The 23,597-nt window shown below is 32.9% G+C and overlaps 4 protein-coding genes across 19 annotated transcripts; 2 read left to right on the forward strand and 2 right to left on the reverse strand.

Annotated features, from left to right (window-relative positions):
* Window positions 1-1,352: 1,352 nt before the first annotated feature.
* On the forward strand, window positions 1,353-4,939 carry LOC103493549 (triacylglycerol lipase OBL1-like). Its single transcript, XM_008454341.3, has 6 exons — window positions 1,353-1,738; window positions 1,841-2,040; window positions 2,682-2,715; window positions 3,596-3,731; window positions 3,852-4,326; window positions 4,471-4,939. The coding sequence occupies exons 1-6, from the start codon at window positions 1,423-1,425 to the stop codon at window positions 4,759-4,761; spliced, it is 1,452 nt and encodes a 483-aa protein (XP_008452563.2). The 5' UTR covers window positions 1,353-1,422; the 3' UTR covers window positions 4,762-4,939.
* Window positions 4,940-7,052: 2,113 nt separating this feature from the next.
* On the forward strand, window positions 7,053-9,827 carry LOC103493548 (triacylglycerol lipase OBL1-like). The gene is made up of 5 exons (XM_051087702.1): window positions 7,053-7,368; window positions 7,749-7,948; window positions 8,300-8,333; window positions 8,827-9,296; window positions 9,540-9,827. Exons 1-5 carry the CDS (start codon window positions 7,053-7,055, stop codon window positions 9,825-9,827), a joined length of 1,308 nt encoding a protein of 435 aa, XP_050943659.1.
* Window positions 9,828-10,161: 334 nt separating this feature from the next.
* LOC103493546 (uncharacterized) lies at window positions 10,162-14,587 on the reverse strand. 5 transcript variants are annotated; one of them, XM_008454338.3, is made up of 8 exons: window positions 14,286-14,587; window positions 13,507-13,712; window positions 13,109-13,235; window positions 12,850-12,936; window positions 12,086-12,754; window positions 11,520-11,868; window positions 11,154-11,235; window positions 10,162-10,741 (listed from the first exon to the last, which is right to left on the reverse strand). In XM_008454338.3, the coding sequence occupies exons 2-8, from the start codon at window positions 13,693-13,695 to the stop codon at window positions 10,553-10,555; spliced, it is 1,692 nt and encodes a 563-aa protein (XP_008452560.2). In that variant the 5' UTR covers window positions 13,696-13,712; window positions 14,286-14,587; the 3' UTR covers window positions 10,162-10,552. The 5 variants fall into 5 exon arrangements, with proteins under 5 accessions (XP_008452560.2, XP_050943852.1, XP_016901277.2 ...); XM_051087895.1 differs by having other exon boundaries at window positions 13,507-13,573; window positions 14,286-14,585; XM_017045788.2 differs by lacking the exon at window positions 14,286-14,587 and adding an exon at window positions 14,095-14,196.
* A 1,580-nt stretch (window positions 14,588-16,167) lies between these two features.
* On the reverse strand, window positions 16,168-23,287 carry LOC103493545 (uncharacterized). Of its 12 annotated transcripts, none has more exons than XR_007822589.1 (14): window positions 23,011-23,286; window positions 22,809-22,848; window positions 22,630-22,696; window positions 22,415-22,500; window positions 20,770-21,821; window positions 20,479-20,664; window positions 20,217-20,383; window positions 19,352-19,583; window positions 18,966-19,101; window positions 18,378-18,496; window positions 18,163-18,286; window positions 17,571-17,706; window positions 17,333-17,421; window positions 16,168-16,757 (listed from the first exon to the last, which is right to left on the reverse strand). XR_007822589.1 is itself a non-coding variant. In XM_051087897.1 (13 exons), exons 1-12 carry the CDS (start codon window positions 23,103-23,105, stop codon window positions 17,620-17,622), a joined length of 2,391 nt encoding a protein of 796 aa, XP_050943854.1. In that variant the 5' UTR covers window positions 23,106-23,286; the 3' UTR covers window positions 17,112-17,421; window positions 17,571-17,619. The 12 variants fall into 12 exon arrangements, 2 of the variants coding, with proteins under 2 accessions (XP_050943854.1, XP_008452558.2); XR_007822590.1 differs by having other exon boundaries at window positions 17,566-17,706; XR_007822592.1 differs by having other exon boundaries at window positions 17,512-17,706.
* Window positions 23,288-23,597: the final 310 nt, after the last annotated feature.

Raw genomic sequence — 23,597 nt, forward strand, 5'->3', positions numbered from 1 at the left:
TCGAACTCTTACATAGTAAATGTGAAAAATGTCTTACATAGTAAATGTGAAAAATGTTTGACACGTGTGGATGGGAATTTAAAGTTTAAACTACTTTTGCAACCCTAAAGTCTCTTCTCCAAAACAATTCACATTATGCCAACTCTTAAATGTAAACAAAGGACAAAGTACTTATTGAAAATTATTTTTTTAAAGTTTATTTTAGATCTAAAAGGAAAGAGCAAGATTAAAAAAAGTAGCTATCATATTTTTATATATATGTAATTTTTTTTAAAAAAATGTAGCTATCATGTATGAATAACTTCAAAAAAATTTTAAAAAACATAAATTAACTAAATGGGGTTTATGGAATATAATTTCTATTAACAAATTAATCATATGGATCATATGAGAATTAATAAGTAGTATTTTTTTCCTTAAGACCATATCTTTCATTCATATGCCAAACTTGAATAAATGATTGCTTGTACCAAGCTATTTTGACTTTAATACATGCCCTAATAATATTAATTATGAGGACAAGTCATAGATCAAAATATAAATAAAGGTTAATAATTTAATGGCGTTCCTAATCCAATAAATTGGAGTAATTCTAGTTAAGGGGCAAACTAAACTATGGTTTTTTTAGTTATATGTTGAATAATTATAACCCTTGTTTTCAATATTATATAATTTTATGGGAAAAGCCCTAATTGCTTATACAAAAAAAAAAAAAAAAAGTAAATAAATAAACTAAAGTGTTGTGATAATCTAAAAAGATAGCCAAATGATGTTTTAATGAATATTATATACAAGTAATGTTTATCCACAAAGTATAAAGATATTTAAAAAAGATTAGAAATTACAAATAAGCTTATTGAAGTCAAATTAATATATAAATCGACATATATAAATAAAAACAACTCAAACATCCAATCATTATCCTTAAATTCGATCAAATTTATTATTTTTATTCTAAACTTTTAATTTATCCCAAATATATACTTAAATATCATTTTTTTTATTTGAAATTAAATTATATTTTAAAAATAGACTTAATTTTTAACCATTCAAAAATAAAAATAAAAATAAAATAATTATCAAACAAAATCTAAATAATTTAAACAACGATGATCCAAGTTTAATCAACATAAGCAGGAGGGTAATATAATGCTAATTGGTCAACTCAGGGTCAAACAAGCTTCATTTTTCACACCTCAATATATAAAACTTATATTAAAAAAAATGTGGGTTTAAGGAATACAAAACAACCCCAAAGCATTATTCTTAGTGAAGGCTAAAATTGTCATTTACCCACACCTTTCTAATGTTATATAAACCAAAGTTTTAGGTTACAAACTTACACACAACATATTATTCTTTCTTTCTTCTTCTTCTTCCAAATTTTGAGAGATAGTAATAACAAAAAAAGGAAAGAAAAAAATGGTTTTGATGGAAAATGAATTTAGTAAAAATTATGTGATATTGAAGCCAGAAAATGCAAATTTATTGGATTTGTTTCTATTCTTACTTCCATTTGGATTAAGAAAGAAAAAATTCATCGATTGTCCATATGGCAAAGAAGATTATTTCACAAACTTCGCAGATCGATGGCTAATTTTCGTGTCCATGTTGCTTCAGTTCATCTTAGCCCTCATTGCCACTCCTCTTGCTAAATTAGACGCATTTCTTCTTAAACTCTTCAACTTTATTTCTTTCAACGGCGGCCTTTTGGGGATTCTCTCCAAAATTCTCAGAGGTATTATTATTATTATTATTACATTTTAATTAACTTACGAGGGTTTTGTTTTTGTTTTGTTTGTGATGTAACAATTAACTATTTAAGTTTAATTTCGTATAGGAAAGGGTTTTGTGAAGATTAAAGAAGATTCGAGTGAGTATACATCGGTGGTGGGATTTGCAGATTGGAGAAGAGATTTGGATTCGTCTATAAAATCTGAAAAGAGTTTCAGATATTACAGTGCTTTAACTGTAATGGCTACCAAAATCTCTTATGAATCCAAACCATTTGTCCAATCCGTTGTAAATGATCGCTGGAAGGTAAAATTTATATTATACCTTTAACTGAGAATAGATAGGATAAACTGAAAAACCGAGTCGATCGAACTAAAGGTGGTGGTTGAAGATGAGGAGAGGTTTAGTTTGCTTTGTGAAAATCCAAACTAACTAACATTTTTTTTTAAATTAATAATCAATTTGGACTCTTTCATGATCAAGATCGATTTGGATATGGTTGGTTCGATGTTAGTTTAGTCGAGACGAATGGATGTCACCTTTACTTTTAGTTTACCATAATTTCACAAGTAGTTACTTAATCCTTTACAGTATAACCGTTGGATTTAAATAATCTCTTACATCTTTATATCGTCAACGTGTAAAATTATTAGTCAATGTACTATGATAGCCTTTGCAAGTTTCTATATATAATTAAACTATGACTCACAAAAGTAATTAATCAATTACACACGTCTAGAAATAAAGTTTGACTCTACCAAACAAGAAATGTAAAGATTGGTTTGAAGGAATGAACAACGATAATAGAAATAATTAAAATTTGAAAGTTGGATTAAAATATAAAAAAAATATGTTAGAGATCTAAACTAAAAATTAATTTGATTATAAATTAATATTAGAAGGGTGTGGTAATTATTGTTTTTCTTTTCTTTCCCTCCCTCTTGCAGATGAAGTTGCTGGGTTACTTCAATTTTTGGAATGGTAAGACTTTTTGAGCTTGCTTTAAAGGCCATATTTAGATTAACTTTGAATTAATTATAATTAATTGATTGGGTCTTAAAGCTGACCACTTCAAGTGGATTAATAATACTCTATTAATTATAACTACATGTTGGTTTAGTGGAGGAATATTGATTATGATATAATATTTATAAAAAAAAAATTATCATTATTTCCAAAAAAAAAAATATAATGAAAAAGAATGAAGCGACCATAGAATAAAAACAGTGAAAGAGCCGTGAGGTTATTCGTCTAAGGTTTTTATATATATATATAGTTGACAAGAGAAGGCCTAATTTTTAATTTTATTCGACAAATAAGATTCACAAGATTATTTGTCTTCAACCAAACCAATTACTTAGGTTGACCTTAAATTTCTCCTGTCATCTTGGACATGTTTTTTTTTCTTTTTTTCATTTTTGAAAATGGAGTAATTGTCTGATTAATAAGAAGAATTCAATTTTGATATTCAGTTTTAAATTTTTGAAAATGTTGATAAGACTTCTTCAATTTCTAGTATATCTTCCTTTAATTTTAACACATGACTTTTTTTTTCTTCTTCTTTGTCTTTTTAATTTTAATTTTAATTTTTAGCTAGAGGTTTTTATTCTTCAAATTATAAACTAAAAAAATGTAAAATTGAGAATAACTCAGCTTATATGATGGATTATTCCTCGCAAAGAGTAAAATTGAACATATAAATCAATCATCTTTTATTATTATGAAATATTTTAATTAATTGAACATAGTTTTAATAAGAAAAATAAATCTGTTTAATTAAAGTAAGACAGATATAATATATATAGAGTATAGTAAATAATAATATTAAACTGTTATATATGAAATTGTGGTTGTTGTTCAGATTTTCAGGGTAAAGCTACGACTCAGGCGTTTACGTTTGAGAACACAGCCATAGATCCGAATGTAGTAATTGTTGCATTTAGAGGCACCTCCCCACTTGACGCATACGATTGGCAAGTCGATGTTGATCTCTCTTGGTACGCTTACATTACATTATCAATTATTTAAATCTCAATGTTTAGTTTTTTCTTTAAAAAATTATGTTTTAAGATTCGTATGATTCACCAAAATGAATTACATTACAAAAATATTTACAGGTACGAGATCGAGGGCGTGGGCCGGATCCACAGCGGGTTCATGAAAGCCCTAGGGCTTCAGAAGGCCACAGGATGGCCGAAGGAGCTTCCCAAAACTCAAACACATGAGTTTGCATATTACACCCTCAGGAAACAACTAAGAGACATTGCCAAAGCCAACGAGAAGGCAAGGTTCATCTTCACTGGCCACAGTTTAGGTGGAGCTTTAGCCACATTATTTGTCACTGTGTTGAGCCTACATGACGAGTCAACCATTTTGGAGAAATTGGATAGCGTTTACACATATGGGCAGCCAAGAGTTGGTGACCAACAATTTGCAAAGTTTATGGTTAATTGTGTCCAAAAATATGGGTTCAAGTATCATAGATATGTTTACTCTTATGACTTGGTGCCCAGAGTTCCTTCTGATGCCGTCCTTTTCAAATATAAACACTTCGGTAGATGTGTCTACTTCAACAGCCTTTACAAAGGAAGGGTAAGATAACAAATTCAAACGATAAATTATTCTATCACTACCTGAGAAGCATTGATAAATACGATTACATATCTTTTTTTTTCTTTGAAAATCTATAGCATTCATTTTTAAAAATATATATAATATTTTGTTGGTTGGGTGCAGATTGTGAAGGAGCAACCAAACAGGAACTACTTCTCGTTGTTATGGGTGATACCCAAATATTTAAGTGCATGGTGGGAGCTAATTAGGAGTTTCATAATCCCATTTGTGAAGGGTTTTGATTACTATGAGAGTTTGTTAATGAAGGGTGCAAGGTTGGTTGGACTCCTGATTCCAGGGCTTTCTGCTCATTTTCCCTTGAACTATGTTAATGTCACTCGTTCGGGTAAGTTAAACGTACCCGACGAGGTCGAAGATCCCTTTCTTGGATATGAAATTGAAGACGACTTCTAAAAAGGTCCGAGTGTTTGCCAATTATTGTTGAACGACTAAGTTAACTTAGTCATAGTTTATGTAACCTAATTTTTAATAACCTTTTTCTATATGATTTAAATTAAGAGAGACACTATTATTAGCCGTGATCAATGATGAAATTTGAAAATTCAATAAAAATTTAATATTTTTAGAAATATTTTCAAAATAGCAAAATATTAAAATTATTTATCAAATATAGCAAAATTTATCCCATTCCTTAAACTCTATTTGAAAATTTTACTATATTTTATAAACTTTTTCATTTTACCTTTTTTTATTATTATTTATTTAAACATGGGAAGACAACCTAAAAGTAGTTTAAAATGAGCTAACAAAATGAGTTGTTGTTACCTAAAAATTAGGCTAAAAAAATCTTGTAGCCATTGGTCTATATGTTATTAAATTTGGATAATTAATCCAACACTTTTATGGATAGTAATGAGATATATAGCCAAAGTTTTAAAGAAATAAATCTAGTAAACTTTGTAAGATGGCATATAGACTTCAAAAACTAAATCTAAATTTGGCTAGAAAAATATTTAGTGCATGTCGGAGAGTTCATATCATTGCACATCTTACTAATCGTCCAATCATACCATGCGAAGTGACAATTTTTTCTTTTTTAAAAAATATATTTATTAAACTTTTTTAGTAGTGAAAAGGGACGATCTATGTAAGTAATGCGCATTTTGTTATATCTATAAATTATTTTGTATTATAACATACGAATTTTACTATTTTGAGTCAAATTGCTATATTTGTAAATATTCTCACAAATTTTTAAACTAAATACAAAAGAGCATGGAAGTCTTTTCTTTTTCAGATTTCATAGTAGAATCGTGAGTTTGAATGAGAAATAGTAAAGAAAAATTATTATAAATTACAAAACTATTATAAATATTTATAAATATAGCAAATTTTTAAGATAATAGACACCCATAAACGGTTATAGACATTGATAGAAGTGTTAGCTATTTTGCTATATTTAAAAAGAACTAAAATTTTAAACTTTTGAATTAATCCTCTGGACAATGAATGTTGCTGTCGAACTAAAACATAATTCGACAGCAGATTTTATACAAAGTGTTTGTAGATTAAACAAAAAGTCAACCCATCATATCATGTAAAATCATATTGGCCATTATACTTACAAAAGTAGATGACTTTTCTTAATTCAAGACCGACCCACCTCTATCAATTTCTCCCTCTGTCTCTCCCATGAAGGAAAAAGATTATTCTAATAAAATTGGCATTCAAATCCTAAGTAGAAAGTTAGAAGAAAGTCCAAGGCCAAGCTTATGAACAACAATATGTATTTCATTCAAAAATATAATGTCCTTTTTCTAAGGTTTTGACGTAGAACGCACCCACTTTTTATATATATATCAAGATTTAAATGTGGTAGCTTTGATATCAAGATTAAAACCATCGTCAAATTTAGTTTGTCTAATTTATTGGCTAAGTTCTAGTTTAGGCAAATGATGGATCGATGCATATATATACATATATATAAAAGAATTGACAACTTTAATTACCTATTGGGATCATACAAAAAGCTGAGTCAATTTTCTTTTCGTTCTTTTTAATTAACTAAAAGATCATTTGTTTTAATGAAAAAAGTAAAGGGTTTAAATTAGTATATATATTAAAGTTGGTGGAGAACCAAAAATACCATAAAATTTATGGTTGACCAACAAATTAAGAATAATATTTATCTGCATAGGTTTTGCTTTTTGACACTTAAAGATATTTATGTGCATTTTTATTCACCACATCAAATTGTTCTGTAGTATGAAAAGTGATCCATAAATCTTTCTTCATTTTAATGGTTAATACTATGGTAGAGATTTAAAAGGAAACAACCTTTGACATTTTATGTTTTGCAGTACAAATACAATAAATATCGGCTGGATAATTGAACTTTGAACATCCGATAACGGTAATTATTTTAATACTATTGATCCAAGCTTACCTTAGCTTAACCTTTAGACCGATACATACTTAACCAATTGAGTTAATTATGTGTTAGATTTACACTATTTCACGATATTGTTCAATTAGATATTTAAACTTTAAGAATGGTTAACTAATTTTTAGTTCATTGTATTTTTATATAAATTACCTTTTACATAGATACAACATTGGATTGCCACTATATATAAAACTTCAGCAACCATATTTTTTTATACACACATGAATCAAATTAAAGCGTTTTGAGGTGATGTTTTATAGCCAACTATAAACAAAACTAAGGAAGAACAGAAAAAAAAATGGTTTGGAAAGAACATGAGTTTAGTAAAAATTATGTGATATTGAAGCCACATAATGCAAATGTTTTTGATCTGATTCTGTTCATACTTCCTTTTGGGTTCAAGAAGAGGAAGTTGATGGATTGTCCTGATGGTAAAGAAGACTCTTACAGAAGCTTTGCTGATCGTCTAATAATTTTCGTCTCCCTGTTATTACAGATACTCATTCTAACTATCGCTATTCCGCTCGCTAACTTGGATGCCTTTCTCCAAAAACTCTTCAACTTCATCTCCTTCAATGGTACCATTCCTCAGCTTTTCTTCAAATTCGTCAGAGGTATTATTTTTTACGATCACCTTCTCATATGGTTTATTATACAAAGATGTATCATTTGACAATGTTTTTTCCATTTACTTCTTTTTTTCTTTTATCTAACCTTTGACTTTAAAAGTGCTTTCAAAATCAAATTTACAGTTCATACGCGAATTTAAAAAAAGTGAAAAGTTTACCAAAAGATAGAAAATTGAGAATAAAAATCGAAGTGAATATCAAATGGGACTTTTGTTTTTGTATTATATTTTTTAAAACTTAAGCTTATAAGCACTATTCTTACCCGTAATAATTTATTGAAGATAAAATGTGTTTTTCTTTTTTTTTTTTTTGGTTAATTATTTACATTTGGATGAAAATGAGAGGTTTGAGTATTTTGTGCTTAGGAGAGACTTTGGTGCAGCCTAATAAAAGTTCGCCAGATTACACATCAGTTGTGGGATTTACGGATTGGAGAAGAGATTTGGACAATTCCATAAGCCCTGACGACACTTTCAGATACTATAGTGTCCTAACTGTTATGGCTTCCAAACTCTCTTACGAATCTCTTCCATTTGTCCAATCAGTCGTCAACGACCGTTGGAAGGTAAAAACCGTTACTTGTCTACACATCCGTTGGTAGAAATTATCAATTAATTAAGGGGTTGTAGAAACGTTGTTAATGATCTTAAGATTAATAGTTAAAATATCAATCTCTACCTCTATAAATCTGTCGTTAATGCAGTACTTTGTTTTTTATAGAAGACGAAATGTAAAAGATTGTTAAACGAAGGGAAGTAAACTTATGTTTAATATATTGTGAAAATATATAGTAGTATTTTTCTTAATCATATGTCCAAACTAGCTATTTTAAAAGGGTTATATTCTGATTAATGTTATATGAATATAGATTGTTAAATATGAAGAAATTATGCTTTTTTTTTTCTTTTTCTTGCAGATGAAGTTACTCGGTTACTACAATTTCTGGAATGGTAAGACTATATGGACTTATGGTGCTAATAATTAGAATGGTGTTTGTTTGATTAATGATCCCAAAACTGTCGGTGACCTCATTTCCGATTACTATGCTAAAAATTCCAAAGTAGAGCTCATAATATCAGCTAAAACCTATGTATTTGACCACTAGGAAATGTTGAATTTTTATCCTCAAATGTTATCGCGTTCATGGAAAAATAAGATACATTGTGTTCGTAATATCAATTTGCTCGATTAGTTTAAGATAGTTAATCTTGAGATATGAGGTTTGAATAGTTAATCTCGAGATATGAAGTTTGAATTGATTCACTCCAAGAAAGAAAAACTAGAAATATCTTGGTGAGGGGTTTTAATTTGGTTAGATTGGCGTAGTTAAGATAGAGAGCGTTTTGAAGTCAGTGTCATATAAGATTTTGGATAAATGGGTTAAAAGAAAACTACACCCTATAGTGAGGATTATCTAATTGAAGTTGATTTGGAAATGTTCAGACTTCCAAAGCCGAGCAACTACTCAAGCATTTATGTTTCAAACCACAGCCTCAGATCCAAACATAACAGTGGTGGCTTTCAGAGGGACTACCCCACTCGACGCATACGATTGGCAAGTCAATGTAGACTTTTCTTGGTACGACATTCATGGTGTTGGTCGTATTCATAGCGGCTTCATGAAAGCCCTCGGCCTACAGAAGCGCAAAGGTTGGCCTAAAGAACTCACTCCAACAACCACCAGCGCCCCCCAATTTGCCTACTACACCCTCCGTCAAAAACTCATTGACATTGCCAAAACCAATGCCAATGCAAGGTTCATCCTCACCGGCCACAGCTTAGGTGCAGCTCTTGCTGTCCTCTTCGTCGCGATACTTGCCCTTCATGACGAGTCATTGGTGCTAGAGAAGATAAAGGCTATCTACAGCTACGGGCAACCGAGAGTCGGTGACCGACATTTTGCAGAGTTTATGGTAAGCGTCATCAAAAAATACAACTTCGAGTATCATAGATACGTTTACTTTAGTGATTTGGTGCCTAGACTTCCAGCTGATGGCATTCTTTTCAAATATAAACACTTCGGAAGGTGCATCTATTTTGACAGCCTTTACAGAGGCAGAGTAAGAACAAAACTAAATAACCCTCTTTTCTAACTTTTCAAGAAATGACTTATGAGGAATAATATTTGAATGTTTGTTTCTTCTTTTTGGGTACAGATTGTGAAGGGACAGCCAAACAAGAACTATTTCTCATTGCTATGGCTAATACCTAAGTATTTAAATGCATGGTTGGAGCTTGTAAGGAGTTTTCTAATCCCATTTGTGAAGGGTTATGATTACTACGAGAGTTTGGCAATGAAAGGGGTAAGGTTTATTGGACTGCTTATGCCAGGACTCACCGCTCACATTCCTACGGACTATGTTAATTCCACTCGTTTAGGAAAATTAAACGTACCTGAGGAGATTCTTGAAGATGGAGATGACTGTATCGAACCTGACTACTAAAAAACACAGCAAGAAGAAGATTAATATTAACTTTTCATCTTCTTTTTACCTTCATGTTAGTCTAATAGTATAGTGAATGATATCAATGCCATATATGATTCTCAATTGCAAAATAGTTTTATCAATTTTGTTGCTTAACATCTGTCCTCATCATTCCATGTTAATTACCAGGTTGAAATACATTTCAATTTCCATTTCCATTTCCATTGACGTTTGAAATTCTATTTTTATCCCTAAACTTTCACAATATTTTTATTTCATTTCCTAAACTTTCAAATAACATTTCAAGTCTTTCAACTCTGGTAAATTCTGAAACATACAAAGGGGAAAAGAGTGAAACTCAAGCTAAAAATATGAATGGATTAGAAATATGTCATAAGATGGAAATTCATCACTCCTAGCTACAATCAAGAGACATTCTTATGTATCATATACCCTACATCCCTAATAAAACTTTCATGCTTTCAACATCAACCAACTGTTGACTTGGTCGGCCATTGGCAATGCTTGTCGGTCACCAGATTTCATTCAAGAAGATCTGCCACTAGAGATTTTCTCAAAACCCCTCTTTTTAATTGAAACTTTCCTTTTTCTTTTTTCTTTCTTTTCCTTCTTTTGGTTGGTTAAGAGAGAGGATATTGCAGGGAGAAAGAATGAATAAAGACTTGCTTTTAGCAGAAAGGTTATGGCTACCTGACATATGGAGTAATTTCCTTGATACAGCCTCAGAAAGCGTGGCAAGTGAAGCAACCACTTAATGAAGTTCTCTGAGGGCTTCTGCCAGAAGATACATCAACTTGGCTCATCTGATTAGCTAGCACGTAGTTCCTCATTTCTTGAGCTCTCTTCTGAGCAGATTTCAACTTTTTTATGATCTTATCCATGGATGATGACCTCTTCTTCTCCAGCTTCATCTGAAATATATTTCCAAATAAGTGAGTAACTGAACTTTAATGTCCCTATCACCTTCAGTTATGAGAATCTTAGATTGCATTTACGTAGTTCCATGAGATACGAAAGGACTAAGCAAGGCAAACTATAAAAATGATCAGCACAGCACGGTATAACAAAGTAAAAATGTAGAGTACAACTTAAAAAGGAATGAAGAAATAAATTTAAAAAGAAAAGTCCCAACGTTTGGCGTTACTAAAACACTACATTGCGTGAATATAGAGAAAAATTGAATGAACCAAAGAAAGCCTTCTATGAGGATAAAGAAAACAGTATATTCTGTAAATTGCAAGCCACATTTGAAAACATACATACATATCTATCTATACACACACACACACACACCACAATGTCATAGGTCGAGTTGAAGACTACCTCTAACTTCCTAATAGCAGCCTCAGCTTTTGCCTTCTGAAGATTCTCCCACGCTGTAATCTTTGCCTCCTCTCTCATGACTCTGTCAAAAATATGAAGGATGCAACCATCAATAATAATTTTATATTATTTTCTGCAAGATAACTCACTAATTCATATTTCTTGCCATAAATTTAATGGCAGTGTGAATGTTTATCAAACACCCCGGTCCCAACCTTTATGGTATGCAAAAAGCAAATTTTCTGCGTCCCTTGAATGCAATAATTACTTTCTTCAATAGTTAAAAGCACTTCAAAATTCTTCATTATTATTTTGTGATGCAAGACCATCTTATATGAATGTGATTATGTAGATGAATTTACGTACTTTGAGATGCTCCTAGTTGTGTCTGAAACATCCCAAGCACAGATCACAGGCTCGGCATCTTTATCATGAACTTGGCCCTTGCATGGAATCCGAGATTTGTGTTTCTTAGACCACCTAGTCAAGGTAACACGTCCATCAACCTCAACGTCCCTGACTTCCGATTTCGAGCAAGACAGGCTCTTAAGTTTCCTAATGGGTTGGACAGAAGAAGTGGCGATAGAGATAGGTGGTCTAATCTCCAAAGATGATTTAAAGTCATCATCTGGGCTCATTTGGGTAGCCATGTCCTTTCTTGAAACACCACAAGCTATATTTGTGGTTGAGTTTTTGACTCCATTAGAGTTTTGAGCTACATTTAAATGTTTAGTAGATTAGAATGGACAATTTTCAATGATAAGAAAATTATTGAAATCATTATAATTCAATTTTTTTTTCAATATCCACGATCTAATTTGCTTTTGACATGCTCCAGGAAAAAAGGGCAAACTATTTATATTTCAATCAAACTGATGATTAATTCAATCATAACATGATAAAATGTCATCCAAAGAAAATTAAACTTATACCAACTGATTTAGTCAATAAAGACTCGCTCCTCGTTTGAGAACAGCCATGCACACTAACTGAACGTGCTATGCAAGGCTGATTTTGTACAGGTTTGTCTGCTTCATGGCCACTTGAATGAACTCCCAACCCATCTGCGGCAATAATTCCTGGTGTAAAAGGTGAAGACACGAAATTCACCTCCTTTGAGCTTTCCAGCATCTGCATTCCTGGTGAATACGATGAATTGTACACAATACCAGGAAATCCAAGAGGGCCACTTTTTGACTTAGGCCGTCTCTGAGGTGGAGGGACAGCAGATCTGACTACACCATCTCTGAAAACAGGACTGAAGATCCACCGTTCTGCATCCTCCCACTTTGATGGCAATGTTCTCCCATTACTGAAAGGCAAGAATGTGGTAGTCGCTTGTTTTGAGCTATAATTTTTATGTAACGGAACTCTTTCTGAGTTCCAACCTTTTTGGATTTCGGCATTGGCAGGCCTACAACTCGTCACAGCAGGACTTTGTAGCATACTAGTATCAGACATTATAGGAGAGAAAGAGCTCTTTCTCGTGATTGCCAGATGAGGAGATGAGACAGTGACACTATTCAAATCCAATGATGCAGCTCTTTGTCTGTCTACCTTATTCGATAAAGCTTCGGATCTAGTTCTTCGATCGCGACATTCTGTAAAGACAGTTGGGTGAAGACAATATTTTTTTCCCAAGTATCAAGACAGAGCATCAATTATCAATCATCATTTAGCCGAGATTACAAATTACCTTTAAGAGCAAGAGAAAAGGAGTTTCTAGCCATATTTAATGGTTGGCATCCATTCATCGCATCAATATAGCTGTTTTCCTTTTCAACTGCCCAATATTGAAGGAGAACGTGAGAAAAAAGATTGAGATGACTCAATGTGAAAACTCTCAAAGAACTTTTTCCGTTTCTGTCAATCTCTCTAACACTTTCCTTTCCAATCTTACCCTTTTTTTTTCTTTTTGCACATTTGATTTTTAAGCCTAAAAACCAACTCTATACCTTTCATTTTCTCTCTTTTTCCGGGTAGACGATTGAGCTCCATTCCCACAGAGGAATCGGTTGCCTCCGGATCAGAATCTGAACCATTGTTTTCTTCTTTACATTCCTCAATATTCCCTTCCAGATGCTGCAGTTTAATAAAAAGATTCAGTATAGCGTACTTAAAAATTATTCAAACTCCAACTATGCATGCAAAATCTTATAACACAAACAAAAATCCTCAATGTTCCTTCGTATTATCGATATCTTAGCAAAATGCAGAATGAGATAATCTCATCTCTGGTCAAAGAATCGTTCATATCATGCAAGATATCAAAACCTACACATTCCATTACCGCGAAAGAGAACGCAAACCAACCAACTAAACAATTTACTTCAAATGAAAGTAAGGAAATTACCAGGGAAATTTCAGAGTTTCGACAGTCATAATCGTGAGCATCAGAGGCGAAAGAGCAGCGTTCAACACTAGCAGAAGTAGAAGAGAAAACGCTATAATTCGACTCGAGAGTGAAAACAACAGACTCAGGACTAGAATCACGCGCTCTAAAGCGCGAACCTACAGAAAACCCAGCCTCCGCCATTGCCATTGCCAACTCCTCTCAATCTGCTCACTCAATCAACACAAAGAAGAAGAAAAAGAAAAACTTAAACAAGAAGACAAAACGCAAATTACCTTCAAATTCCCTATTCCTTCATGTATGGGGAAAAAACAAAGGTTAAAGAATGCGTAAGAAATGGCGGACATTAAGGAAAAGATCAATAACAATAGCATGCAGAAGCACCATTATCTCAGAATCAAGCATGCTTAATTATGAGTTTCCATAACAAATACTAAACAAAAAGTAGCTAAAAAACCATAATTGATAGCCAATGTTGACAAAAAAGCAACATAAAAGAAATTGACTGAAACAGTGAATAAGTAGGGTCCATAAGCCAAAAGCCATTGAATCAGAATTCAGAAGGTAGAGGAAAAATATGGCTCTCACCCTCTCTCTTGAAAAGGGAATGAAAAGTGGTTTTTTTGCCTTACATCACCACCTTCTGAATTTATCTAACTATTCAAATACGACCCATCATGCTGAATACTTAATCTTCTATGATATATGTCATATACTCATACTAGATATTAAAGTAGTAACATTGCTTTTAGAAAAAAACAAAAAGTACGAATTTTTACCTCTTATTTTAGGCCACTATGTGTAATTTTCCTCTGCGTGCCCAATTAAAGTATTCTATGGTACGATCTACGGTGGGGTACTAATGAGATGGAAGAAGAAAGATGAGATATAATGAGGGTGAATGGAAGACGTTTAGGGTTGCGTGTTGTGGTGGTGGAGAAATTATTTTGAGAGCTACAATAGTATTAATATGTGTGTGTGTGTGTGTTTGTGGTACTGCTGCCTGTTGTGGGCTAAAATGGTGTGGAAATCAATCACTTCTTGTAGATACAAACAAATTCTTGGGTTCACTTCACTCCCACCCAACTCTGCTACTGCCCAGTTAAGATGTTAAATCATGTCTCTTCACGTACGCTTTGTATTTACACAAACGTATTATTTTATTGATTAAGTCTTGAATTGACCATAAAGTGGTAATAAATTTAATGATCCGGAGGAAACTTGAAAACTACGGAAGTTGAGAGAAATTATTTCAAAAGTAATGGGTGTGAATCTAGTGATTATTTAAATAAATAATGAAACGTCAATTGTAAGATATAAGGTTGTATCAAAGTGGCAAAAGATAGGCTGTGTGTTAAATAAGAGAAGCTTCATGTCAAGACAGGAAGATCGAGTGAGGCAGAAGAGTTAAAAGGCTTATTTGGTTGAAGATTTGGGATGATTTATAATTTAAACAATTCTCAATATAAAACTGGTTGAGTTAATTGTAAAATAGTTTGGAGGAATTAAAATATAAAATATAAATAAAAAGATCAGTTCTATCGAAAATAAACACCTATCTAAAATTTTGTTATATTTTATTATATAATCATTTTGATAATTTCTCAATTATTTTTGTAATTTAGAAAAACTATTATTATTGTGTAATGGTAATACATTATATAATACATATTTTAAATAAAATAATCAATTGAATTTGTAAAATCAAAGATTGTATTTGTTAGAATATTTTTATCTTTATTTAATATAATTATTTACTTTTAAAATTTAAAATTCAATTTTTGGTCCAAATGAGAATAATAAGGTAAGTTTTCATAAGTATAACGAAACACTAAAATATTTACAGTCCGTGTAACAAAACTTATGAATTTAATTATTTTTAAATATTTCAGGTTTTTCTTTCCCTTTTTATTTTCCTCTTCGCTACAATTTCTTTCTATCATCTTTTTTCTTTTCCTTTTTCTTTTTTTACATCGTTTAAATATTTGGCTACCTAAATCTAAAATTGTGTACAAAAAATAGTCGTGTATAAAGAATCTTAAAAAAAAAACGTTTAGATTGGAATAACCAAATTTAAACGATTTTGTAAAAAAAATTATGGTTTAGACACATCTAACGATCGTGTACAGAAGAATTAAAAAAAATTATTTATCAAAATTTAAACGATCAAAACTGTTTATCAAAATTTAAACAATCGTATAAACAAATCTAAACGATCGTGGATCAAAAGAATCTTGAAAAAATTCGTTTAACCAAATCTAAACGATTGTGTACAAAATAAAATATATTAAGCGCGTTATTAACGACATAATTAACGAGACATTTTTTATATTTTTCATTTTAAGTCTGTAAATTTTTTCTATATTATTGTATTAAAGAAAATTACTTTCTAACCCACAAAATTCAGTATTATATGTGCTTAATCGGAGATTTAAAAATGTCGAAAACTTCTGCTATTCTTTTCAAGTTCCACACTCGTATATGTTAGAATTAAAAAGTTAGACTTCTAGCCCTTTAGGTTTAAGAATGAAAAATCATCTCACAGACTTCAAAATAGGTTCTTCTCCATATCTTTTTCCTCCTCCTTTAATGCAACAAATAAGTTGTGAGGCTCAAATTCAAACTTCAAGGTCAAAAATATATTACAAATCTTATCCCAGCTTTCCTTCTTTTTATTTTTCCTTTTTCTTCTGAACAATTTTTTTTATCCAAATCCGCTCACGCACCTCAATTAATCTTACAAAACAGCCTATATAACCTTATAACATTTGTATGTCAAGAAAGCTCGTAGGATATTAAATTCTAGATGATCACCATAAATTGAACTCGTGACTTCTTAACTAGTTATTGAAATTGTCACTCTCTTTTTTGTACTAGACCAACTTAACTTATGTTGTTTTTTCTTGAAGAACGAAATTATAATTCTCTCATCTAACATTTATACATAATAATGGAAGAACCAACGAACATAAATGATTGTTGCACCACTTATATGCCATGCCAAGTTTGACCGGAAATAGAGCACTCGACATTGGTTTGGTTTGGTTTGATAGTAAAGGAATACCTTCAAATCCCTTGGATGCAGTTGGTTGGCTCGTGAACCATCACGGCCTTCTCGTTTCACTGGAAATAACTTTGTATTTGTAATAGTCTCTATCTGATCTAACTGAAGCTTACAAAAATATCCCATCTTTGTAGTTTGTACAATGGGGCTATTGGTACATCGACCCATGAGAGAATAATGACACATTCTGTACATCCAAAATAAGAACCACAAGAGAAAAATACAGTAAATATTGAACAGTAGAATATTTGTAAGCATTTGGAAGCCATGATTGAAGAGAGAGAGAGAGAGGGTATTACAAACAATGAATGAGGCTAAAACGCTCTTCGCGAATTTACAACACCGTCTTCAAATTGTATATCAGATTAATCATCCTGATTAGTATTTGTAACTTTTCCAACTCCAATCACAGATTCAGAAAAAGATGCAAAATATCTTTATCTTATCTAGCAATGAAATTCTGTAACCACCGAGAATATAGAATGAAACTGAGTAACTATCCTATCCAATAGGATTGGGTTCCAAATCATCGCCAACTCGGTTCAATTTAATTCAGAGATATTTCAATTGAAACCCCAAATTTGAGACTGATTTAACGTCATATTGATTACAATGTTACTAGTTGTCACGGTGTTCTTTTCTTTTTTTCTTTCCTTCTTCCTCTCAGTGGGTCCAGTAAATTCATAAATACAACCACAAAAATTAAATGTTTTTTCCCCAACTAGCTGTGAACCATTTTCTGGTAATGTAAGAGGGTCTCACCAATTATAAGAGTTTTGTTGACTGTACAATGAACTATTCCTCTTCTCCATGTCCGCCAAAATGTTTCGTCAAGCCAATAATTTAAGCATCTGTTATGCCAGCAAAAACGTCAACTTAAATGGTTTCATGTAGCTTAATATAATGTCCCAGAGAAAATACAGGGCGACTTCATTTTATACCTTATACCCATTAGGGTAGAACTATAAACTGAAACATCCAACTTCATTTTATACCTTACCCATCACAAATTGCTGGAGAATCTCAAAAGGAGTATATGATATCACGCATTAGGTGACATTGTTTTTGTTCATGGAGTCATTGCTAAAGTAAGCAGTAATCGCCTTCAACTTGCCATTTAAAAAGTTTTTCTCAACCTACAAACACAATTGCAAATAATTAGAATTTAAAATAAGTTATAAGATGCAACGTTCTGAAAGGATTTTTGTGTTAAGGTTATAGGGAAAATAGCATCGAAATGGGAGGTTAAAAAAAAGAAGTTATCATTCTCCAGACTAGGAGAGGAGTGTAGATGTTGGTACACATTCATGATCTAAGTGTGTGTGAAGCTTGAATGCATATGCATGAATTATTGGTCAGTGGTTTGAAATTGCAAGTGTTTGCATGTAATAAGAGACAAGGTGATAAGGTACTCATAAGCTATGCAAAATTCAAATTCAACTTGCAATAGGAACTACTGACTTAACTCTGCAATTGTTAATATTCTTTTGTTCCAACAAAAGCACCAAACCAACCTCAATAATATCTGTCACTTGTTAAGCATGCCAAGAATTCATAAGAGCGAATATTGAAAACAAAAAGAATACTCTTACCTCAAGTGACCATGGAGGATCAGAAGAAAGAGACAGCTCCGCTAGTTGGTTGAGATTAACATTTTTTGGAAGAAACATGACAATGAGGGGAGCAATTTTCTTAGCAACATTAAAGAGAAAATACCTGCATAGGTACAGGCAAAAGCAAAGCTCAGAGGATGGTAAAAATAGGGCAACCTGAACTCACCACGAACTATCAAAGTCAGACAGCTTACCCATCATGTGGTTTGAGCTTGGTCAGGTCATAAATATCTACTCTGGCATAATCAGGGCCACCCCAAGGAGGTGATAAGAATATAACGTCAGCCTGCAGCAGGTAGAATCCAACAACATTCTAGTATAGTGAAAAGTGAGATGGTAGTATAGCATGGAAAGTTTAATATAAACCAAATTACAAGAAATAAATAACTTTTTTGTATCATCTCGAAAAAAGTAAATTATAGAATATGCAAGATCAAAGCCACAATTCAAAAGACAGATGCCACAAAATTCTGGACTTGTCCTCCAAAAAATTCCAACTTATGCCAAAATTAATTGCATCCACTATATTACTGGTAAAAGAATTGATAATCTTATGACAGTTTCAACTCATTCAGGCAGACATAATGAGCATACTTATGATAATACCTTCTCCTGACAATGAACTACCTGTCACTATCTAAAGTGCAAAAGCTGATAATATAACGCTGGTTCTTAGCGCCCGAAGCAAAAGAATTTTGAAATTTTGAAATCACAAACTTAGAATCTCACACTTGAATGTACATGAAAAAGAAACAAATTTTTATAGAAGAAAGGGTCAATACCTTGAGGTGTGGGGCTAAACGGAAGAAGTCCCCCTTTAGGAAATCTATTTGATCTTCAACACCATATATAGCAGCATTATGTTGGGCATATCTAATCTTTGTTGGATCAATATCAATTGCAATAACATGTTTGGCCCTGTAATATCATTAACATTAATTAAACAAAGATGTTGTCCGGAATATTCTAATAAACATCTTCTAGAAATTGTAAAAGAGAATAACATATCAAATTTGATCAGAACCACTTATTCATTAACCACTGATATAAATGAAAAATAAACTGCACAAAATCCTCACCAATTATCTGAGCTTATAAGATACATGAAAGGGTTAATTATCCCTGCAAACTTGTGAAGATGGACAAAGAAAAGATTACCAAACATCACCTTTGGGAAAACTGGATGGCATTTCCACCAACACCAGTGAAAGAGTCAATGATCATATTGCTACCACAACGTGAGGCGTGATGCCTAGCTATAGGCTCTGGAGTTACAGAAAACCATCCTTCTTTGTCCATTTTTATACCATCATCAAATCTGGAGAAGAGTTGATACCTCTGACACCAATACTTAGTAATACTTGTGGGATACTCTTCAGTGATTGCAAAAGAACGAAATTCTGCAGAAGAAAATTAGTGTGTTAGAGTGTTAGGGAAAAAAGAATCTTGGGGAATTTCATCTATTTCGAACATGAGCCCATCTAAAAAATCTTTTCTGCTACCAAGAGAGACTAATTTGACAGTAGCAATTGTGTTACGAGTTACAACCAAAAAGCACCACCAGCCAAAATTGGTCATCTACCATACTCGTCAGACACATTGTTGAATACTACTACTAAAGCACTAAATAAGGTTTATAATCCTGATGCAGGCACCAAACCACTAATTTTGCAGGTACAGTTCCTCATTTTACAACCCATATGTTAAGGAATAATCTGAACTTTTAACTGGAGTGTCAAGTTCATGATTCATATGATCTTCAATCTTCAGACCAAAAATAAATTGTGAATAGAACCGATGTATTGGACCATAGAAAAGGTTGCAATCAAAGGAAATGTGCCATATTTTAATAATTAACCGATCCACAAAATAACCTTTCAGTCTATTTACTTCTGCCAGAATCATTTGATATTCCTCTTTATGCTGGGAAAAAGACCTAACTCAAGAAACTTTATGGAGTCGAGTGTGAATAAAATGTTTACTGATGTCAAAACTAAGAATTTTGCAGGCATAGTGGAGGCAGAAAATTAAACCTTCATTTCTATCAGATAATTGTGCGCGTCTGCGTGTTCTTTTCGTTTTCTTTTTCCTATATCTTACAGAAAGATTTTGATCGGTACCCAGTGTACAAATGATAGGTCCATTTCCAAAATGCATATCACCATCGATATGATCTTCCTGCTGAAGCATAAGAGAAACACTGGAAACACAGCAAGGGAGCCCAAACATTAGAGAAATTAGTGGTTCGATAAGAAAGCTAATAGGTCCAGCCACAATTCTGATTCTAAATGGTACCCGCTAGTAGTTAAACCTGCTGTGCCTTCATCGTCGTCTATGGTGACATAATCTATCCCGGGTGAGTGCATATTACTAGGTTTGTGATGGCTGAATGTCTTTTGTTCAGAAGCATCATGTGCAACAATGAGCTGGGAACCGTTGGTGCAATTCTCACAACATGATTGCTTGGCATGACCTTCACAACTGAAACCACAATATTAATCAATATTCCTCTCCAAACAAATTACTCGAATAGGTAAAAGAGAAAAACAAATTAGAAATAGAAATCATAGAAAAGAGGTCAAGAACCTGCGTCCAATATTTTCCCTGGTATTTCTGCAACTCATCAGCCACGCTTGAGGTTCATCCTTATTGCAGTTAACTGAAGTATTGACAAATGCACTACTCTCGGAGCCCTCAAATAAACTACTAGAGCCCTCCAACAGTGCATCAGGTGGTTGGCAGTGAACATTATCGCCAAGTAAGTTCATACACTTGGTATCACCAAGCACCCCACAAATATCTTCTGATTTTACATCTTCTAATACATCCATTTTGGGAACTTCGGCAATTGATTCATTAGGAGTGAAATTGGCATCAGATGATGCAAAATGTTCCAACCCTGAAGGAGGATTCCAAGTAGACTCCTGTGACTTTATATTGTAGAAGTAGTTTCTCATATAAAAAGAATCCCAGTACACCATCCAGTCTCCAGATTCATGAATACATCCAACAACTTGATCATTTTCATTATAGTCCGCTCCCATATGACATGGTTCAGCTACTTCTGGTAGTCCAATGCCACTATCAACGTCAATGTTCTGCACTTCAGTATCTTGGAAAGTTGTGGAAGAACCTTCCGACTCCATAGATGGTTCAACTTCCTCCTGCTTGCCATGGCCAACATCAAGACCTGTGGTACACAGTCTTGAAGAATGATCCTTATCTAAACCAATTGAACTCGATCTAACTTTTATATGATCCCCCAGCACAGCATCATCTGAGCTTAATTCATGGTCTCCCCCATTGTTCAGCACAATATCACACGTAACATCACAAAATTGTTCTTCAATAGCACCACTGATAACTCCACTTGAATTACGTGAAATATCTCCATCAAAGATGACATGGGTTTCATTGGTATCCAACACCACATCACGATCAGAAGTCTCACTTTGATTCACCATAGAATAGCAGCATAGAGAACCTATTGCGTCATCGTTGAAAGTATTATTAGCTATAATCTCCTCCCTCATGCTCGCTTTAGGAAACTCCACTTCTTTGTCTAGAAATCCTTGCTGAATTCTAGAGTGCTTGACAGTTGCTTTTCTTTTACCCATGGTGATTCCAATTCTCTTTGGCTACAAGGCCAAACATCACGACTAAGGATAAATTCAGGGAAAAAAACCATTTCCAACAAAATGATATTATTGTAATGCACAAAAACGTTTCAATCCATTTAGCTATTCTTCTTCCAGAAAAATCATATTTCCACGTCATTTATAAGCCAACCCCTCAACAGCTTGAGAGAGAAATGATGCTATATATGCCATACTCATGCAATAGATATATGGATCTGATCTTAATACTTGCAACTGTTCTAGAAGAAATACAACAGAACACATGGTACACTTACTGCATGATAATTTCCAATAAGCAATAACTGTAAGAGTATATGGCCAAAATAATGGATGAAAAAGATGTGCAATAGCTTATTTATGTAATGGGCTAAACTATACCTTAACGTGGTACTGATGTAGAATTGACACAACATTGCTGTACACTAACTTGGCGATGTAGTTCACCGTTTTATAACATTCACCGAAGATAAAGACCGTTGAAATTAATTAATCAAACATACACTTCTGGAGGTATAAAAATGTCAGCATGTTGACTACAGGAGGAATATCATAATTTAACCCAAGTAATGTACAGAAGTTGTATGTTGAATTACTTCTTTGTTTGTGTGGAATGAAAGAGGAAGGCCCAAAGCATTCATCTGTTCAGTAAGTTCGATATCCTCCGGTAATAAGCTGATACCTGCCCGAAAAAAAAGCACTCCTGACTCTATAGCATCAATCAAAATGCATGATTATGCCACAAATACCTCAACTTAAAATAAAATTAAAGAAATAAAGGCTACAGAGAGATGATGAATGAAACACTTGCCACTGATTGTAGAACAGATTTTCTCCACGGGTTTTTCGTTATTGGCATCATCAGCATCAAGTGCTAACTTGTTAAAACAAACAAAGAAATTAGTAGATAGGATGGAAAGTAACCAGGGAGCAAACAGAATTCAATAATTATCAATGCTGAAATTCGAAACAGTGAAATTAGAGACTTACACGACTTTCCAGTCGTCTAGCTATTTCCGTCTCATCGTCCCTGTAACGCAACCATTAAAATTATTGTCAATACCAAAACAATCGAAAAGAAAAAGAAAAAACGTAAAACAGAGCTTTGTGTTCAAAGTAAAATCAGCTGTTTTCTTCTATTTTAGATTTCCCTAATCTTCCGGCGATAATGGAGGCGAGAAAGAGCGGTTACCAGAGAAAGACTTCGGTCAACTTAAAGAGAGACCCGAGAGCCCTAATGGCAGAGACTCCAGGTTCATCTTCCGATTCTTCGTTGCAAGACCCCATTGTGTCAGCAGAAAAGGAAACTAACCCCGATCAAGAACTACGCCCAGCGGTTTACGACGGCAAACTTTCTACCGCCATTTAACCAATGCGCCATTTTTTGAAGCTTTCTAAAAATCTAAAATAACGCAACCCTCATTCGGCGGTGCAACGGACTTGTACTTTTAGTATCCTAATACGCACATCTAATTACTGTATAACTAAATAAATAATATATATTGCAAAAATGATTCAAACATACTTACGATCACATTGTACACTTAATATACACTTTGAAAAATTAACTTTTATCTTTTTCGAGAGTGTCATATCGTAAAAAGAAAACCTACCGAATATAAACTATCGAGGAAATAGAAACAAAATAACCCTCACTTTCCATCGACTAAGGTGACTCGAGCTAGACAATGAATCGACTTATTCATAGAACATAGATTCCACATAAAAGACCTAACATTGCTATACATAATCAAAACTTCGTATCACCAACAATGCATA

The sequence above is a fragment of the Cucumis melo genome, chromosome 7 (genome assembly GCF_025177605.1).
Source record: "Cucumis melo cultivar AY chromosome 7, USDA_Cmelo_AY_1.0, whole genome shotgun sequence".
NCBI classification, from domain to species: domain Eukaryota; kingdom Viridiplantae; phylum Streptophyta; class Magnoliopsida; order Cucurbitales; family Cucurbitaceae; genus Cucumis; species Cucumis melo.

What these genes read in the sequence shown, in the direction of transcription:
- LOC103493549 (XM_008454341.3), top strand. Translation starts at nt 1,423, where the DNA reads ATGGTTTTGATGGAAAATGAATTTAGTAAAAATTATGTGATATTGAAG. An exon ending in TTGTAAATGATCGCTGGAAG is followed by an intron (nt 2,041 to 2,681) that starts GTAAAATTTATA and finishes TCCCTCTTGCAG; the next exon opens with ATGAAGTTGCTGGGTTACTT. An exon ending in ACAGCCTTTACAAAGGAAGG is followed by an intron (nt 4,327 to 4,470) that starts GTAAGATAACAA and finishes GGTTGGGTGCAG; the next exon opens with ATTGTGAAGGAGCAACCAAA.
- LOC103493548 (XM_051087702.1), top strand. Translation starts at nt 7,053, where the DNA reads ATGGTTTGGAAAGAACATGAGTTTAGTAAAAATTATGTGATATTGAAG. An exon ending in TTTCTTCAAATTCGTCAGAG is followed by an intron (nt 7,369 to 7,748) that starts GTATTATTTTTT and finishes TTTTGTGCTTAG; the next exon opens with GAGAGACTTTGGTGCAGCCT. An exon ending in GACATTTTGCAGAGTTTATG is followed by an intron (nt 9,297 to 9,539) that starts GTAAGCGTCATC and finishes TTTTGGGTACAG; the next exon opens with ATTGTGAAGGGACAGCCAAA.
- LOC103493546 (XM_008454338.3), bottom strand. Translation starts at nt 13,695, where the DNA reads ATGGCAATGGCGGAGGCTGGGTTTTCTGTAGGTTCGCGCTTTAGAGCG. An exon ending in GAAACTCTGAAATTTCCCTG is followed by an intron (nt 13,236 to 13,506) that starts GTAATTTCCTTA and finishes ATTAAACTGCAG; the next exon opens with CATCTGGAAGGGAATATTGA. An exon ending in TTTATTGACTAAATCAGTTG is followed by an intron (nt 11,869 to 12,085) that starts GTATAAGTTTAA and finishes ATTTAAATGTAG; the next exon opens with CTCAAAACTCTAATGGAGTC.
- LOC103493545 (XM_051087897.1), bottom strand. Translation starts at nt 23,105, where the DNA reads ATGGGGTCTTGCAACGAAGAATCGGAAGATGAACCTGGAGTCTCTGCC. An exon ending in GCAGGTTTAACTACTAGCGG is followed by an intron (nt 20,384 to 20,478) that starts GTACCATTTAGA and finishes CTGTGTTTCCAG; the next exon opens with TGTTTCTCTTATGCTTCAGC. An exon ending in AAGCTCAAACCACATGATGG is followed by an intron (nt 18,287 to 18,377) that starts GTAAGCTGTCTG and finishes GTACCTATGCAG; the next exon opens with GTATTTTCTCTTTAATGTTG.